The 12,737-nt window shown below is 42.3% G+C and overlaps 1 protein-coding gene across 1 annotated transcript in view; it reads right to left on the reverse strand.

Annotated features, from left to right (window-relative positions):
* The window catches only part of stil (STIL centriolar assembly protein), a 29,177-nt gene extending 25,682 nt beyond the window's left edge, over positions 1 to 3,495 (reverse strand). The window contains exons 1-3 of the mRNA XM_080770639.1: positions 3,392 to 3,495; positions 1,621 to 1,699; positions 576 to 695 (exon numbers count right to left, since the gene is read on the reverse strand). Coding sequence (XP_080626765.1) covers positions 576 to 695; positions 1,621 to 1,625 — 125 coding nt within the window. The 5' untranslated portion in view covers positions 1,626 to 1,699; positions 3,392 to 3,495. The remainder of the gene's footprint in view (positions 1 to 575; positions 696 to 1,620; positions 1,700 to 3,391) is intronic.
* Positions 3,496 to 12,737: the final 9,242 nt, after the last annotated feature.

Consider the following 12,737-nt stretch of genomic DNA (forward strand, 5'->3'; position numbering starts at 1 on the left):
TATAATGTCACAGTGTGTGACTTGGGACACCTGAACCAGTGCACAAAGTTCACATTTTAGTCACCTGGAATGTTTTAGTGTTTAATGATTTTAGTCAACTAAATCTAGTTGATTTTGTCGAATAAAATGTTTTGGCGGGCACTTGATGCCGATTTTGCATGTGCACTACACATGCAACGGAGGGCTGTATTTTGCGTGTCTTAAGTACCAGGTCTTATTCCCTAACTTGAGTAAACTAAAAGAGCAAAATGAGTGGCCAAAGAGCATTGATCACGCCTCCAGGTCTTTAGTTTACTCAAGTTAGGGAATAAGACCTGGTACTTAAGACACGCAAAATACAGCCCCTAGTGTCAAATGACTTCTCTTGTCCACTAGTCCCTTCCTAACATTTTAGTCTAGTTTTTATTTGTTGACGAAATCGACAGTATATTTAGTCATAGTTGTAGTCATCATGACTTAGTTTTTATTTAGTTTTGTATGTAGTTTTCGTCAGTTTTAGTCAACGAACATTTTTCAGTATTAGTCGACGAAATCCACACTGGGACAGACAGACGGTTGTGTATGGTATAGTTTACCTGTAGTAAGACAGGTGGACAGACAGGGAGTCTCCGGTGGGACTGGGATCCCACAGAGAGGTCCTGCTCTGGGGGAAGGTCAGTGTGGAACCGCCACCAGGCCTCTCTGGAGGAGAACTCCTGGAAGAACCAATACACAACAACTATTACATTATATACACTGTACAACACAACAACACACACCACCACACTATGCGGCGGTGGCTCAGGGGTAGAGTGACCGGATGGGAACCGCAAGGTTCCCAGTTCGATCCCGGGCTCCCCCGGAGTTTGTGCCGAAGTGTCCTTGAGCAAGACTCTGAACCCCTGATCGATCCCGATGTGCAGGTTGGTGCCTTGCATGGTTTCCTCCGGCATCGGCGTGTGAATGTGTGAATGTAATGCACAATCCATATAAAGGCGATATATAAATGCACCATTTTACACTATTGCACTGTTGTGTATGCCAGAGAGAACACCTGCACTGGGGGAAGGTCAGTGCAGAGTTGCAGACTAGGAGGAGAACTCCAGGAAGAACCAAAGCCAAACACTATTAACCCATTCTGACCTGAGATCAGATTCTAAAAATGTCTTCTACATCCTGACAGTTTTCATTCTGACCTGAGATCAGATTCTAAAAAAATGTCTTCTATGTCAGTCGCTCTCCGATTTTTCAAAAATAGCAGACCTGCAAGCTCGTAGCGCGCCACTCGGTGGCGCGCTACGAGCTTGTAGATCTGCTCTTTTTCAATAGCTAAAGCACGACATGATGCCAACACCAAAATGGGTTAAGGTCCTTTCAGACGAGGAGCGTGTGACGCAGACATCGTCGCCTGGATCAACGCCAGGTCTGCCCATGAGAGGTGCGACAACGCAAGCGTAAAAAAAATGCTCAACACAATCAAGGTCTAGTCGGCACGAAACGAGCACGCGCCCACGTAAATACACTTGCATTGTCACCCCTTGACTTCTCCATGCGTTACGCATTATATATAATTATTATATAATTATAAAACACTCACCTCGTATTATTATTATTATATATTATTATTGCTATTACACTCACCTCATGATAGTGTTTGTAGTTAAAACAGTTTCCAGCACATGATACGGCAAATCCTGTAGATTCACCCGACAGCTCATACCTGATGAATTAAACATTATTAAACAATATTAACATCCTGAAAGCTCTGGGTTGACCAGATCCAAACTGTTCATTTGAGGGACAGAAGTGTCGTTTGTGTGGGACGGCACAGGGCAACTTATTCGCCTACTTAAGTCGCTATTAAATGTCTAGGCCGAATATTGGCTCATGTTGTTATCAAACCCCTCTGGCGTCTCACATTTTGTTTTAAATGCTAATTGCATGGTGGTATGGCCGACTTGGTACTGTAGCCTATAGGGAGATATTCCTTGTGTTATTTTAACAGGCTTAAAAACACATTGCAGGAAAAGAGACAACAGAAAGCCAACTATTTGAACACTGATGCCTGTCCGTCACATTGTGGGACAGGGTCTCAATGTGTGGGACGCCTGGAATGTCTTGGAAATGCAAAGCGAAATGAGGGACTGTCCCACGCAAAGAGGGACATCTGGTCCCCCCCTCCCCTTTTTTCCTTACTGTACAAGCTTTTCCTTTTTGTTTTACTTCCTTTAACCCATTTAGGCCGATTCTACAAATGCCTTCTAAATTCTGAAAAAACCCTATGTTTCTATGTCAGTGGTGCTCAATATTTCATGTCAAGGACCCAAGAAATTATCTGTATTTGGCCACTGACCCCCACCTGAAAATATGTTGTGCCAGGAACCCCCCCCCCCCAGAAGCAAATATTTGAGTTAAAAACAAATTTTCAAAAATAGCAGACCTACAATGAGCTTGTAGATCTGCAATTCTTTCAATAGAGCAACGAAGTCCTGACAGTCACTGTCAGTAGAGGGCGTCAGTCCACAGGTTCGTGTACTACCAGTAGCTCACAAAGGCTGAGCAGGTAGATCACATGACATGGTCCTAAACATATATATTTATAACACTTTTTGGTGTATGGTGTGATTTGATTAATTGTCATTTAAAAGGGCCTGCACTCAAACACACAATGCAGAACTTTGTTTTCAAGATTGTCGTGCACAAACGCAATTTCGGCAATGGGATCATCATTTTGTTGGTGGGTACATCTTGTTGATCTGGTCATTTTGAAAGTGGCTCTCAATTCAAAAAAGTGTGGGCACCCCTGCTCTACTGTCACTGTACTGCACCACACCAAATCATCATAATATACAGTTAATACAGTGTGTGTGTGTGTGTGTGTGTGTGTGTGTGTGTGTGTGTGTTAGGCTGCGCAACAGTGACACTTGGTTGTGAAAACCAACCAAAAGCTATTTCCGTGCTCGGACAGACCCAGGCACCCAGCCAGGGACAGACCCAGCTAGGGACAGACCCAGGGACCCAGCCAGGGACAGACCCAGGGACCCAGCCAGGGACACCAGGGACAGACCCAGTCACCCAGGCAGGTTCAGACCCAGGGACCCAGCCAGGGACAGACCCAGTCACCCAGCTAGAGACAGACCCAGTCTCCCAGGGACACGCATAGCTGTCTATAGAGTATAGACTATAAGAGTGGTTGCACCACTCAATAAGGAGAAAGATACCCTGCTACAGTCGGCCATATCACCCATGACCAAAATTACTAGCATTTTAAAACAAAACGTGAGACGCCCCTGAGGGGTTTAATAACAAAAATTATAGGAATATGACATGAAGCAGGCATATAACGCCCGTCCCGTATAAACACAGAACAGAAGACAGAACGTTAGTTTAGCAGCATAAAGTAAAGTCTTACCGTTAGCCTCTTAGCTTAGCATCGTGTATAATAATAAAGTAACCATACTGCCATAGAAAGGTTTAACAGCTGCGGACCAATATGAGAGCTTCCACACGGCGTGTCCCGCTTCAGAACGACATTAACCGTTCGATCATAAAGTTGCAAATGATTAAAGTATTACAACTACAAACGAATCATAACAATACATAAAAACTCAATATAAACAACACCGCGCGAGAGACATTGATTATGGCGCTGTTTACCGGCGGCAGAACGTTCAGCCAATCAGCTGAACCGACGGGCGGAGCGCTCAGCCAATAGGAGAAAAGTTAGTTGCTCCGGTTCAAGGTTTAAAGCCCCGCCTACTGACTGCATCCGGTGTTATGATCCGCTCTAGACCAGATCCGGAACAAGCAGGCTGGCGGAGTGAACGCATACCAATGACGTCATTACCAGTGAAGCGCTTCGGTGTTGCCAGATTTTACGAGAGAAAGCAAGCAGCATTGGATGAAAAGCCACACTTGTTTTATTTGATTAGTTTTTTTGTATTAATAAAAAATCTCTCTCTCTCTCTCTCTTCTCTCTCTCTCTCTCTCTCTCTCTCTCTCTCTCTCTCTCTCTCTCTCTCTCTCTCTCTGAAGCCTAGGCTTATTACGTCTACCCTTTTGTCAGTTAACTTAAAATAATAAAATATATACAGTATACAGTTCATCTGTCTTATTTCTACTGAACAATGTAATATTCAAGTAAAATAATAAAATAAAAGTGCTTAATACATGCTCCCTTTTTTTTTTTTTTTTTTCTAAAAAACAAGCAAAACAATATGCTAATAATAGTCACAGTAGTAACATTTACACAAAAAACAAAAGAAACTAATGGCACTTCATAGCACTATGGCCATGGGTCAACCAGTGGTCCGTGGATCAGCAGTGGTCCTTGAGGGGGTTCCAGGTGGTCCCCAGCTAAATGATGGAAGGGTTGGTAACCAATTGACCCTTATTAGATCTTTAACTCTTGAGAGTGTCAAATGAAACCATGCATTTTACGCTCTCAACAGTTCATTTATTGTTAAACATCTGCATTATTAATTTGATATGAATACGTTTTGGAAACACAAACTTTTTTTAATTGCTCAAGAAAGACAAAATTAGACGTTCATCCGTGATGACCCAAACTAGTGAAACTCTATGCATGGATTACTGGAGTATTTCTGATTTTAAGTAGCCTACTTTTTACTTCTACTCCACTACATCTCAATAGGCTATTGTAGGCCTACTTTGAACTGCACTACAAGTATTTGAGAACTTTAGTTGCTAGTTACTTTGTAGATTTTGATTACAAAACATGCATTGTATAGGGGGGGGGGACCGGGGGAGTAGCCTATATGTTGATGCCAATACTTTTGTAGGCCTACTTGTACTTAAGTAGACCTAGTTTTAGAATTACAGGCACTTACTTTTAACAGAGTAGGCTATTTCTACATTGCAGTATTGATACTTTTACTTAAAGTGAAACATGAGTTAGGTCTACCTTTTCCAGCACTGTTGGTTGTAAAACAATATGTTGTTTCCATATTATGTAATAATATTACATCTAGTGGTGAACACCAGTCATCACTACACATATTATGTGTAGTGATGACTGGTGTTCACCACTAGGTGTCCTCGTTGATCTGTTTCATTCTGTTTCATTTCTGACCGAGGCTAAGCCATTGAACTTTTTTAATTGTCGTTTCGTTTCATGTCATATCACATGAAACGAAACGAAAATGAACTAAATGAATTAATGTTTCATTTCATATTTACGTGTCGATTTCAGCATTTATTTCAGACATGAGTCTATGCTATTAACTCATTTTCCATTTTAAACGGCGCCCACTGGCCAAGTGGTCCATGAAGGCGTATGCATGCCACATATGGGCTTTGGCCTGACAGCGTGTCGTGTGTTCGAGTCCCGTTCATGAGTCATGACAACCCTCTTTCCTGTAAGTCTTCACGTGATACTATCAATAAAGGCAGAAAAGCCAAAAACAAATCTTTAAGAAAAGTGAAAAAAGGTTTTGCAGTTAGTCTTGCTGCCATGACTGTCTCTGTATTTGAAAAGAGTCACCACTGATAGTGAGCAGTGATCCAGTGATTTACAAACTGCTGTGCCCACTCCAACTGTGTGCTTTCCCCATTTGCAACTCTTTTATTATATTTGGACACTTGCTTTGGCAATGTAAACCTAGGCTATATTTTATCATGCCGATAGAGCTCCTTTGAATTGAATGGATCTAACAGGACATGGTCGCTGGTTCCAATCCAACAACCATGTTATATAGAGGGCTCATTGAGCAAGGCAGCAGATAACCTCACCTGCCAACTTATTCTTAATAACTTAAAATTCTTAAGGTTTGTATTTGCGTGGAAAAACACTGTGACCAACACTAATGTCTAATTCAATTCAAAGGGCTTTATTGGCATGAGAATACACACACACACACACACACACACACACACACACACACACACACACACACACACACACACACACACACACACACACAGTCACACACACACACTCAATTCAATTCAAAGAGCTTTATTGGCATGAGAAAACATACACACACACACACACGCACGCACGCACACACACATGCACTAGCCCTATATCGTGGATATATTATGGGACCATTTGCATTGCAAAGGCAGATTAAGACGAGGCTCTCTCTCTCTCTCTCTCTCTCTCTTTCTCTCTCTCTCTGGATAAATAAATAAGTGAGAGAGGGACAATGAGATTCTTCCACCATCAGTGTTTTGCCTCCAGCTGTGTGTCCGTTCTGGATGGAGTTATGCTCGGAGATGTGAGCCAATCTGAACAGGCACAATCTGATGGATAACACTGAGGCCCTCAGTGTTATGCATTATATTGTTACTGTTCTAATGGTGTTACCCTCTGAGGGTAACACCATTAGAACAGTAACAATCTGATTCATAACACTGAGGTAACACCATTAGAACAGTAACAATCTGACTCATAACACTGAGGTAACACCATTAGAACAGTAACAATCTGATGCATAACACTGAGGTAACACCATTAGAACAGTAACAACCTGACTCATATAACACTGAGGTAACACCATTAGAACAGTAACAATCTGATGCATAACACTGAGGTATATAACACCATTAGAACAGTAACAATCTGATGCATAACACTGAGGTAACACCATTAGAACAGTAACAATCTGATGCATAACACTGGAAGTAGCCTATCATCACCAAACAGCAGAACACGTAGGCCTACAATTTAGGCATCTATCAGACATGTGTAACCTATGCTCTTAACCCAGAGAGACGTACAGTAAGAAACACGATGCAATACAAATACAATACAATTTAGGCATTTAGCAGATGATCTTAATCCAGAGTGATTTACAGTAAGCAAGAACAACAAATCCGGGACTGCCCATAGTTCCGAAGTCCCGTTAGTCCGAACATGCATTAAGGTTGGCGAACATGCATTAAGTTTGGCGAACATGCATTAAGTTTGGCGAACATGCATTAATGTTGGTGAACATGCACTGCTCCCATGCGCTTGCGGTTATGTTTCTATGTAGATTACATTTTAGGCCTTTGCATACGAGAGCAGAGAAAGGCTGTTTCTTGTTAATTTTCTGCAGGCTGCTATAAAAAAAACACATTTCCCACAGTTCTCCCACTGTCTGTATAGCACTAGCAGAATACCCACGCAGTTCCCACAGAGACATGGACGTCTGCACGCACGCACGCACGCACGCACACACGCACGCACGCACGCACGCACGCACGCTTAAACACACACACATGCCCGGGGAGCCAGACCCCCATGTTTTCCCCGGTACGATTCGTATTCTATCAACAGGGCTGTTTGATTAAGGGAACTCCTGCTAAAATGAACCTTTTCCCACTTCAAGGTTCTGTATTTCTTTGTCCAGATGGCATGAGCAGCATGGAGTTTGGACGGCCCCGTGTACCACCTGTTTCTAAATGTCACATAATGCAGGAGGCAGCAGCACGTTGAGTTATTGAAAATGAGCGCTTCCAAACTCTGACACTTTGGCACAGAATGTCTTGACAGAAAGTACTCATAACATGACATTCATGAAACAAACACTTTGCAGATAGAAAGAGGATAATTCAAGCTTAGCTCAGAATCAGAAGTACATCAAACAAAGGAGATCAAACAAAAACACAAAAAAAGCTGCAAGGTTGGAGAGTTTAATGTTGTTTAATACGTAAGGGATAGCCTAATGTCTGACCTTGGGATACATCACTGAGGATACTACCCAGGTGCATCCAAGCGATGTATTTTCGTTCTGGGGTATTCTATTTATAGTGACTCATATAGGAATAGACTATGTGACAACCAGGTATAGCCTGGTGACCACCGGAGAGACGGGTGACAGCCGGAATGTAGACGGCACCCCGGGTGAGGCCCATTCGAGCCGCAAGCGGAGCCTGCAGTACCACCGTTGCCCAGGTGGAGCCTGCAGGACCATTGCGGCTCAAGAAACCACCACTCCTGAATTAATTGTCTGGTGCTGGACCTGGTGAGACGTAGGAGGGACACGGCAGAGTAGTTCCGGAGTGGTTCCAACGGATTGTGTGGCCCTGGTCTTTCCCTAGTGGGTCTGATCGAGAGTAGCTACTGGGACCTAAGTCGGGACTTGATAACCCTGGCTGGGTCACCCAAGTGATGACCTTGTGATACATCACTGAGGATACGTCCCAGGTGCATCCAAGCGATGTATTTTCGTTCTGCCTAGGTGGTCATTGTAGGGAGATAATTCACCCAGCAGGTGCTCCGAGGCTTTGATTAGCCAGCGTTCATTTCCCCCATAGAGTTTTCAAAAAGTATTTATTTAAAGATGTTTACGCCGCGGACAAAGCCAACTCTTGTTGTGACAAATCCTGACAATGTTTTGGGCCGATTAAATAATTGGTAAGAAGAAAAACGAAACAAAAAGTATTGTACCCTGGACAAGAAGAGTTGGCTTTGTCCACAGTGTAAACGTCATTAAATAAAAACTTTTTGAAATGTATATGGGGAAAATGAACGGGGAATTCTGTCGTCGGTCGGGGGCGGGACTGCGAGGCTCTATAGAGCGCCGCAGGCCCGCCCCCTACCAGGGCCCAGGAAATTATTCTCTGTTCATTTTCCTCATAGAATTTTCAAAAAGTATTTATTTAAAGACCTTTTAAGCGTCCAACTCTTGTCGTGAAAAATCATGACAACACATTCTTTTGGGGGCCGAACAAAGAATTAGAAAGAAGAAAAAACAGCAGGTTACAACACCTTTTTTGTTGTTTTTCTTCTTTGTAATTATTATTATTAGTTTGGTCCAAAATATTGTGTTTATTGTCATGATTTGTCACAACTCGAGTTGGCTTTGTCCGCGGCGTAACCATCTTTAAATAAATACTTTTAAAAATGTCTATGGGAAAAATGCATTGGGAATCATTTCCTGGGCCTGGTGTCGTCATGACAGGGGGCGGGACTGCGACGCTCTATAGAGCGGGGAAATAACAGACCACTGAATTCAGCGATTGACCAATCAGAATCAAGCATTCAACCAAGCTGTGTAATAAAATCATGATAAACATTGTTTACACTGTTTGGATGTATCTATATGGGCTGTCAATCAGATAATCAGATGGGACTTTTCTGTTTGGATGAATGCAAGGTACGTATATGAAAAATAAGGTAAAGACACCTACGTCATTTTCCCTATCATGAGATTCCAGACGGCAGATTTGTCGCACCATGGGAGCCAAACTACACCCGGAAGTTTGTGGAATACGTTGGTGTCATCGACAACTCATTGACCAGCTCATGAACAAACACTATTTATATATAAAATATTATATTAGAGTCAATGAAAGTCCAGAGACCAGCTCATGAACAAACACTATTTATATATAAAATACATTGGAGTCAATGAGAGCTCAGTGACCATTCAGCTCATGAACAAACACTATGTAAAATACATTAGAGTCAATGAGAGCTCAGTGACCAGCTCATGAACAAACACTATTTATATATAAAATACATCGGAGTCAACGAGAGCCCATGAGTGACCAGATCATGAACAAACAACTATTTCTGTTGACTGAGATCTTTGTAAACTAATCGCTTCTGGAAAATAACAGAAGACATGATGTAACACAATATTGTCTGCTCAGTGTTGCTTTTCGATGTGTAGCCTACACTGTAACTTTATAGAGGTTATCTAAAGAGCACAAAGTAGTACCTTTCTGATCATACCAAGTATCGCGAGACTGTCCACCGCTTCCTGTCTGGCAGCCAAATATTGGCAATACCTCCAAGTCAGAAACGATACCTCCCTCCCGGTGTTTATATCCTCAAATAAAATGATGTACTGTGATTAGAAAACGACCATGTAATATGTTTTCTTTTGTATTTCTGAACCGATGATATGACAATTTACAATTACAATTTACAATTTAGGCATTTAGCAGGCGCTCTTAATCCAGAGCGATTTACATTAAGCAAGAACAAAAAAGCATGGGAATACATCACATAAAAATATGTATCATGAAACAAGCGTATAAGCTAAGAAAGTAACAGTGGAATATCTATATAATGAAACTATACATATAAACTATACATATACTATGCTATACATATGTACTATGACATGCTATGACTACATACAATGACAAAGGTCTCAATTGTTCATAAATAGTGTCTGTTCATGAGCTGGCCGGTCCAGCAGGCTCCATTCACTGGCACTGCCATGAAAGTGTCATGGCTTACCATGACGTCTGTAAATAAATGCCTTGGATGTATGGGCTGTCAATCAGATGTCCTCTCTGATAGACAGCCCATACACCGCGATAAATCCTGCTTGGGGCGCCGGCTTGTTCAGGCCCGGCCCCTGCCAGAAAGTAGTTGTTTTTGCCACTCAGTAGTAGAAGTTCCCCCATAACTTCCTGGTATGACGATGTCACGCGCAAGTGGCCTCTAGTGTATTGCACACAGCAGCAATACGATTTGTGAACTGTTGCGACAAAAGAAGGCTATAGCCAATAAACCACCACTACACCACTATACTATCTGTACCAAGTAACAGATAGCTCGACCTACTGCACATGTAAACAGAGCTGCTATACATTTAAACACACTTTAAAACCCATTTCGACCCGAGGACGAGTCTACACATGTCTTCTAAATCCTGACAGTGTTCAGAAAAACCTATGTTTCTATGTCAGTGGTGCTCAAAGTTTTTCATGTCAAGGACCTCAAAAACGATATATGTAATTGGCCGCCGACCCCCATCTGAAAATATGTTGTTCCATGCAGGGACCTCCCCCCAGAAGCAAAGATTTGAGTTTAAAACGCCACTTTTTCACGATTAAAAAAAGAATAGCAGATCAACAAGCTCGAGCTTGTTGATCTGCTATTTTTCAATAGATAAATGCTTAAAACACCAACAGGTGTTCCCACCCAGAATGGGTTAAATCTGAGGCTTTTTTGTATACTATTTAAATAGTATTGAGAAAATATGCTGCTATTGGTCCTGAAGTGACATACACTCAGGAGGTAGCAAGTAAGACTTCCGGGTATGGTGATGATGATGTCACGCGCATAGACTCTATATTGTACAAATCAATCCAAATCAGTTGTTTTCAACCCTTTTCATACAGTATCAAGGCCCACTATTATTCAACATTTGAGCCACGGACCACCATTTGATGACGTTGAGCCTCTCAGAACCCAAACTTTGAATATTGCGCATTGGATAAGATGTTGTCCACAATTCCATGTTGTATCTTGATGTGGAGACCATGGAGATAACATGGCGATCGAAATAACAATTCTTCTCCATGCTCTAATTGTACAGACTTCTTGCAAATTAGGACTGAGGCCGATTCTAAAAACGCCTTCTAAACACTGACCTACATTTTCTGAAAAACTTCAAATATTTACATATAGCGCAGCTGTGCAGAACCCCAAAATGGATGCCCGCCCAGAATGGGTTAAGTATATGTTCAACCCATTTTGGGTGGGAACCCCTTTTACGTTATAATTTAGCTATTGAAAAATAGCAGATCTACAAGCTCGTAGCGCGCCACTCGGTGGCGCGCTATGAGCTTGCTTGCTATTTTTTTAAAGTCGTGAAAATATGGCACAAATCTTTGAATATATATTCTTTCAGAGCGAACGTTTTAACTCAAATCTTTGCTTCTGGCGGGGTCCCTGGAACAACACATTTTCAGGTGGGGGTTGGTGGCCAATTATTACATATCATTTTTGGGGTCCTCGACATGAAATATTGAGCACCACTGACACAGAAACATGAGGTATTTCAGAAAACTGTCAAACATTTTTTTACATTTTGACGTCAGGCCTAAATGGGTTAACAATCATTTTACTCCTCTTGAGAGTGTGCAAATGAAACCAAATGGATCCGTACGGTTCCACTTTCATCTTCCATGTTTCAGACAACTACCGGTATTCCACAATCTCCGGATGCTATATAGAGTCTGGACCTGTAGCCCTGCATGAGCTGAGTAACGGAAGCTGCCATTTCCGTTCACGAAAATATATTTTAAAATCTTTAGAGCTTATTCTTTTTATTTCCTTTTCTGCTGAGCAACAAGCTATGTATGCTTGGATGTTTTCTATTTATATTAGGATAAATGTGCGCGACTGTAAAGACGAAACGGAAGTGGCGAGGAGGCTCCACTTCCGCTTTATAGTTTACTCATGACAGCTCCTCCGTTGGCCCATATACTGTATATGATGAAGCGCTTGGAAATCAGAGGCAACAGTCTGGTAATGCGAGACTAGGGGACCAGGGACGTGCACACATAGACATTAAACGGGGCTTCAGCCCCTGCCCTTGAACCCATCTGTAAAACAACTGCCCTTAACCAGACCGTGAATGCAGCATTTCCTTTCCATGCCATGCCGGAAGGCAGCATTCAGGAGAATAGATTTTATTCCCCCCGAAGTCTCCTGAACTTGAACACAGTAATTCGTTTAGAAATCCATGTCGTACACCGCATCTCCACTAGCTATAAAGAGTGCTGGGGTTTTGCGCCCTGAAAATAGCTGATCTACAAGCTCTCAACGCGTCGCAGTGCGATGCGTTGTGAGCTTGTAGATCTGCAATCTTCGCTATTTTTGTCCAAAAGTGCCCATGCAGCTCTTACGGGATTTCAGCCCCTGCATGCACGTCCCTTCTGGGGACCACCTGGAACCCCCTCTAGGGGGTTGAAAACAACGGCTAGATACCCAGTCAGTTTGGGGCTCGTTACAGTCATAGGTTTCAGGTTCTTTCTTTTTTAAAGATATTTTTTGGGGCATTTTC

The sequence above is a fragment of the Protomyctophum bolini genome (assembly GCF_963924005.1).
Source record: "Protomyctophum bolini genome assembly, chromosome: 8".
Classification (NCBI taxonomy): domain Eukaryota; kingdom Metazoa; phylum Chordata; class Actinopteri; order Myctophiformes; family Myctophidae; genus Protomyctophum; species Protomyctophum bolini.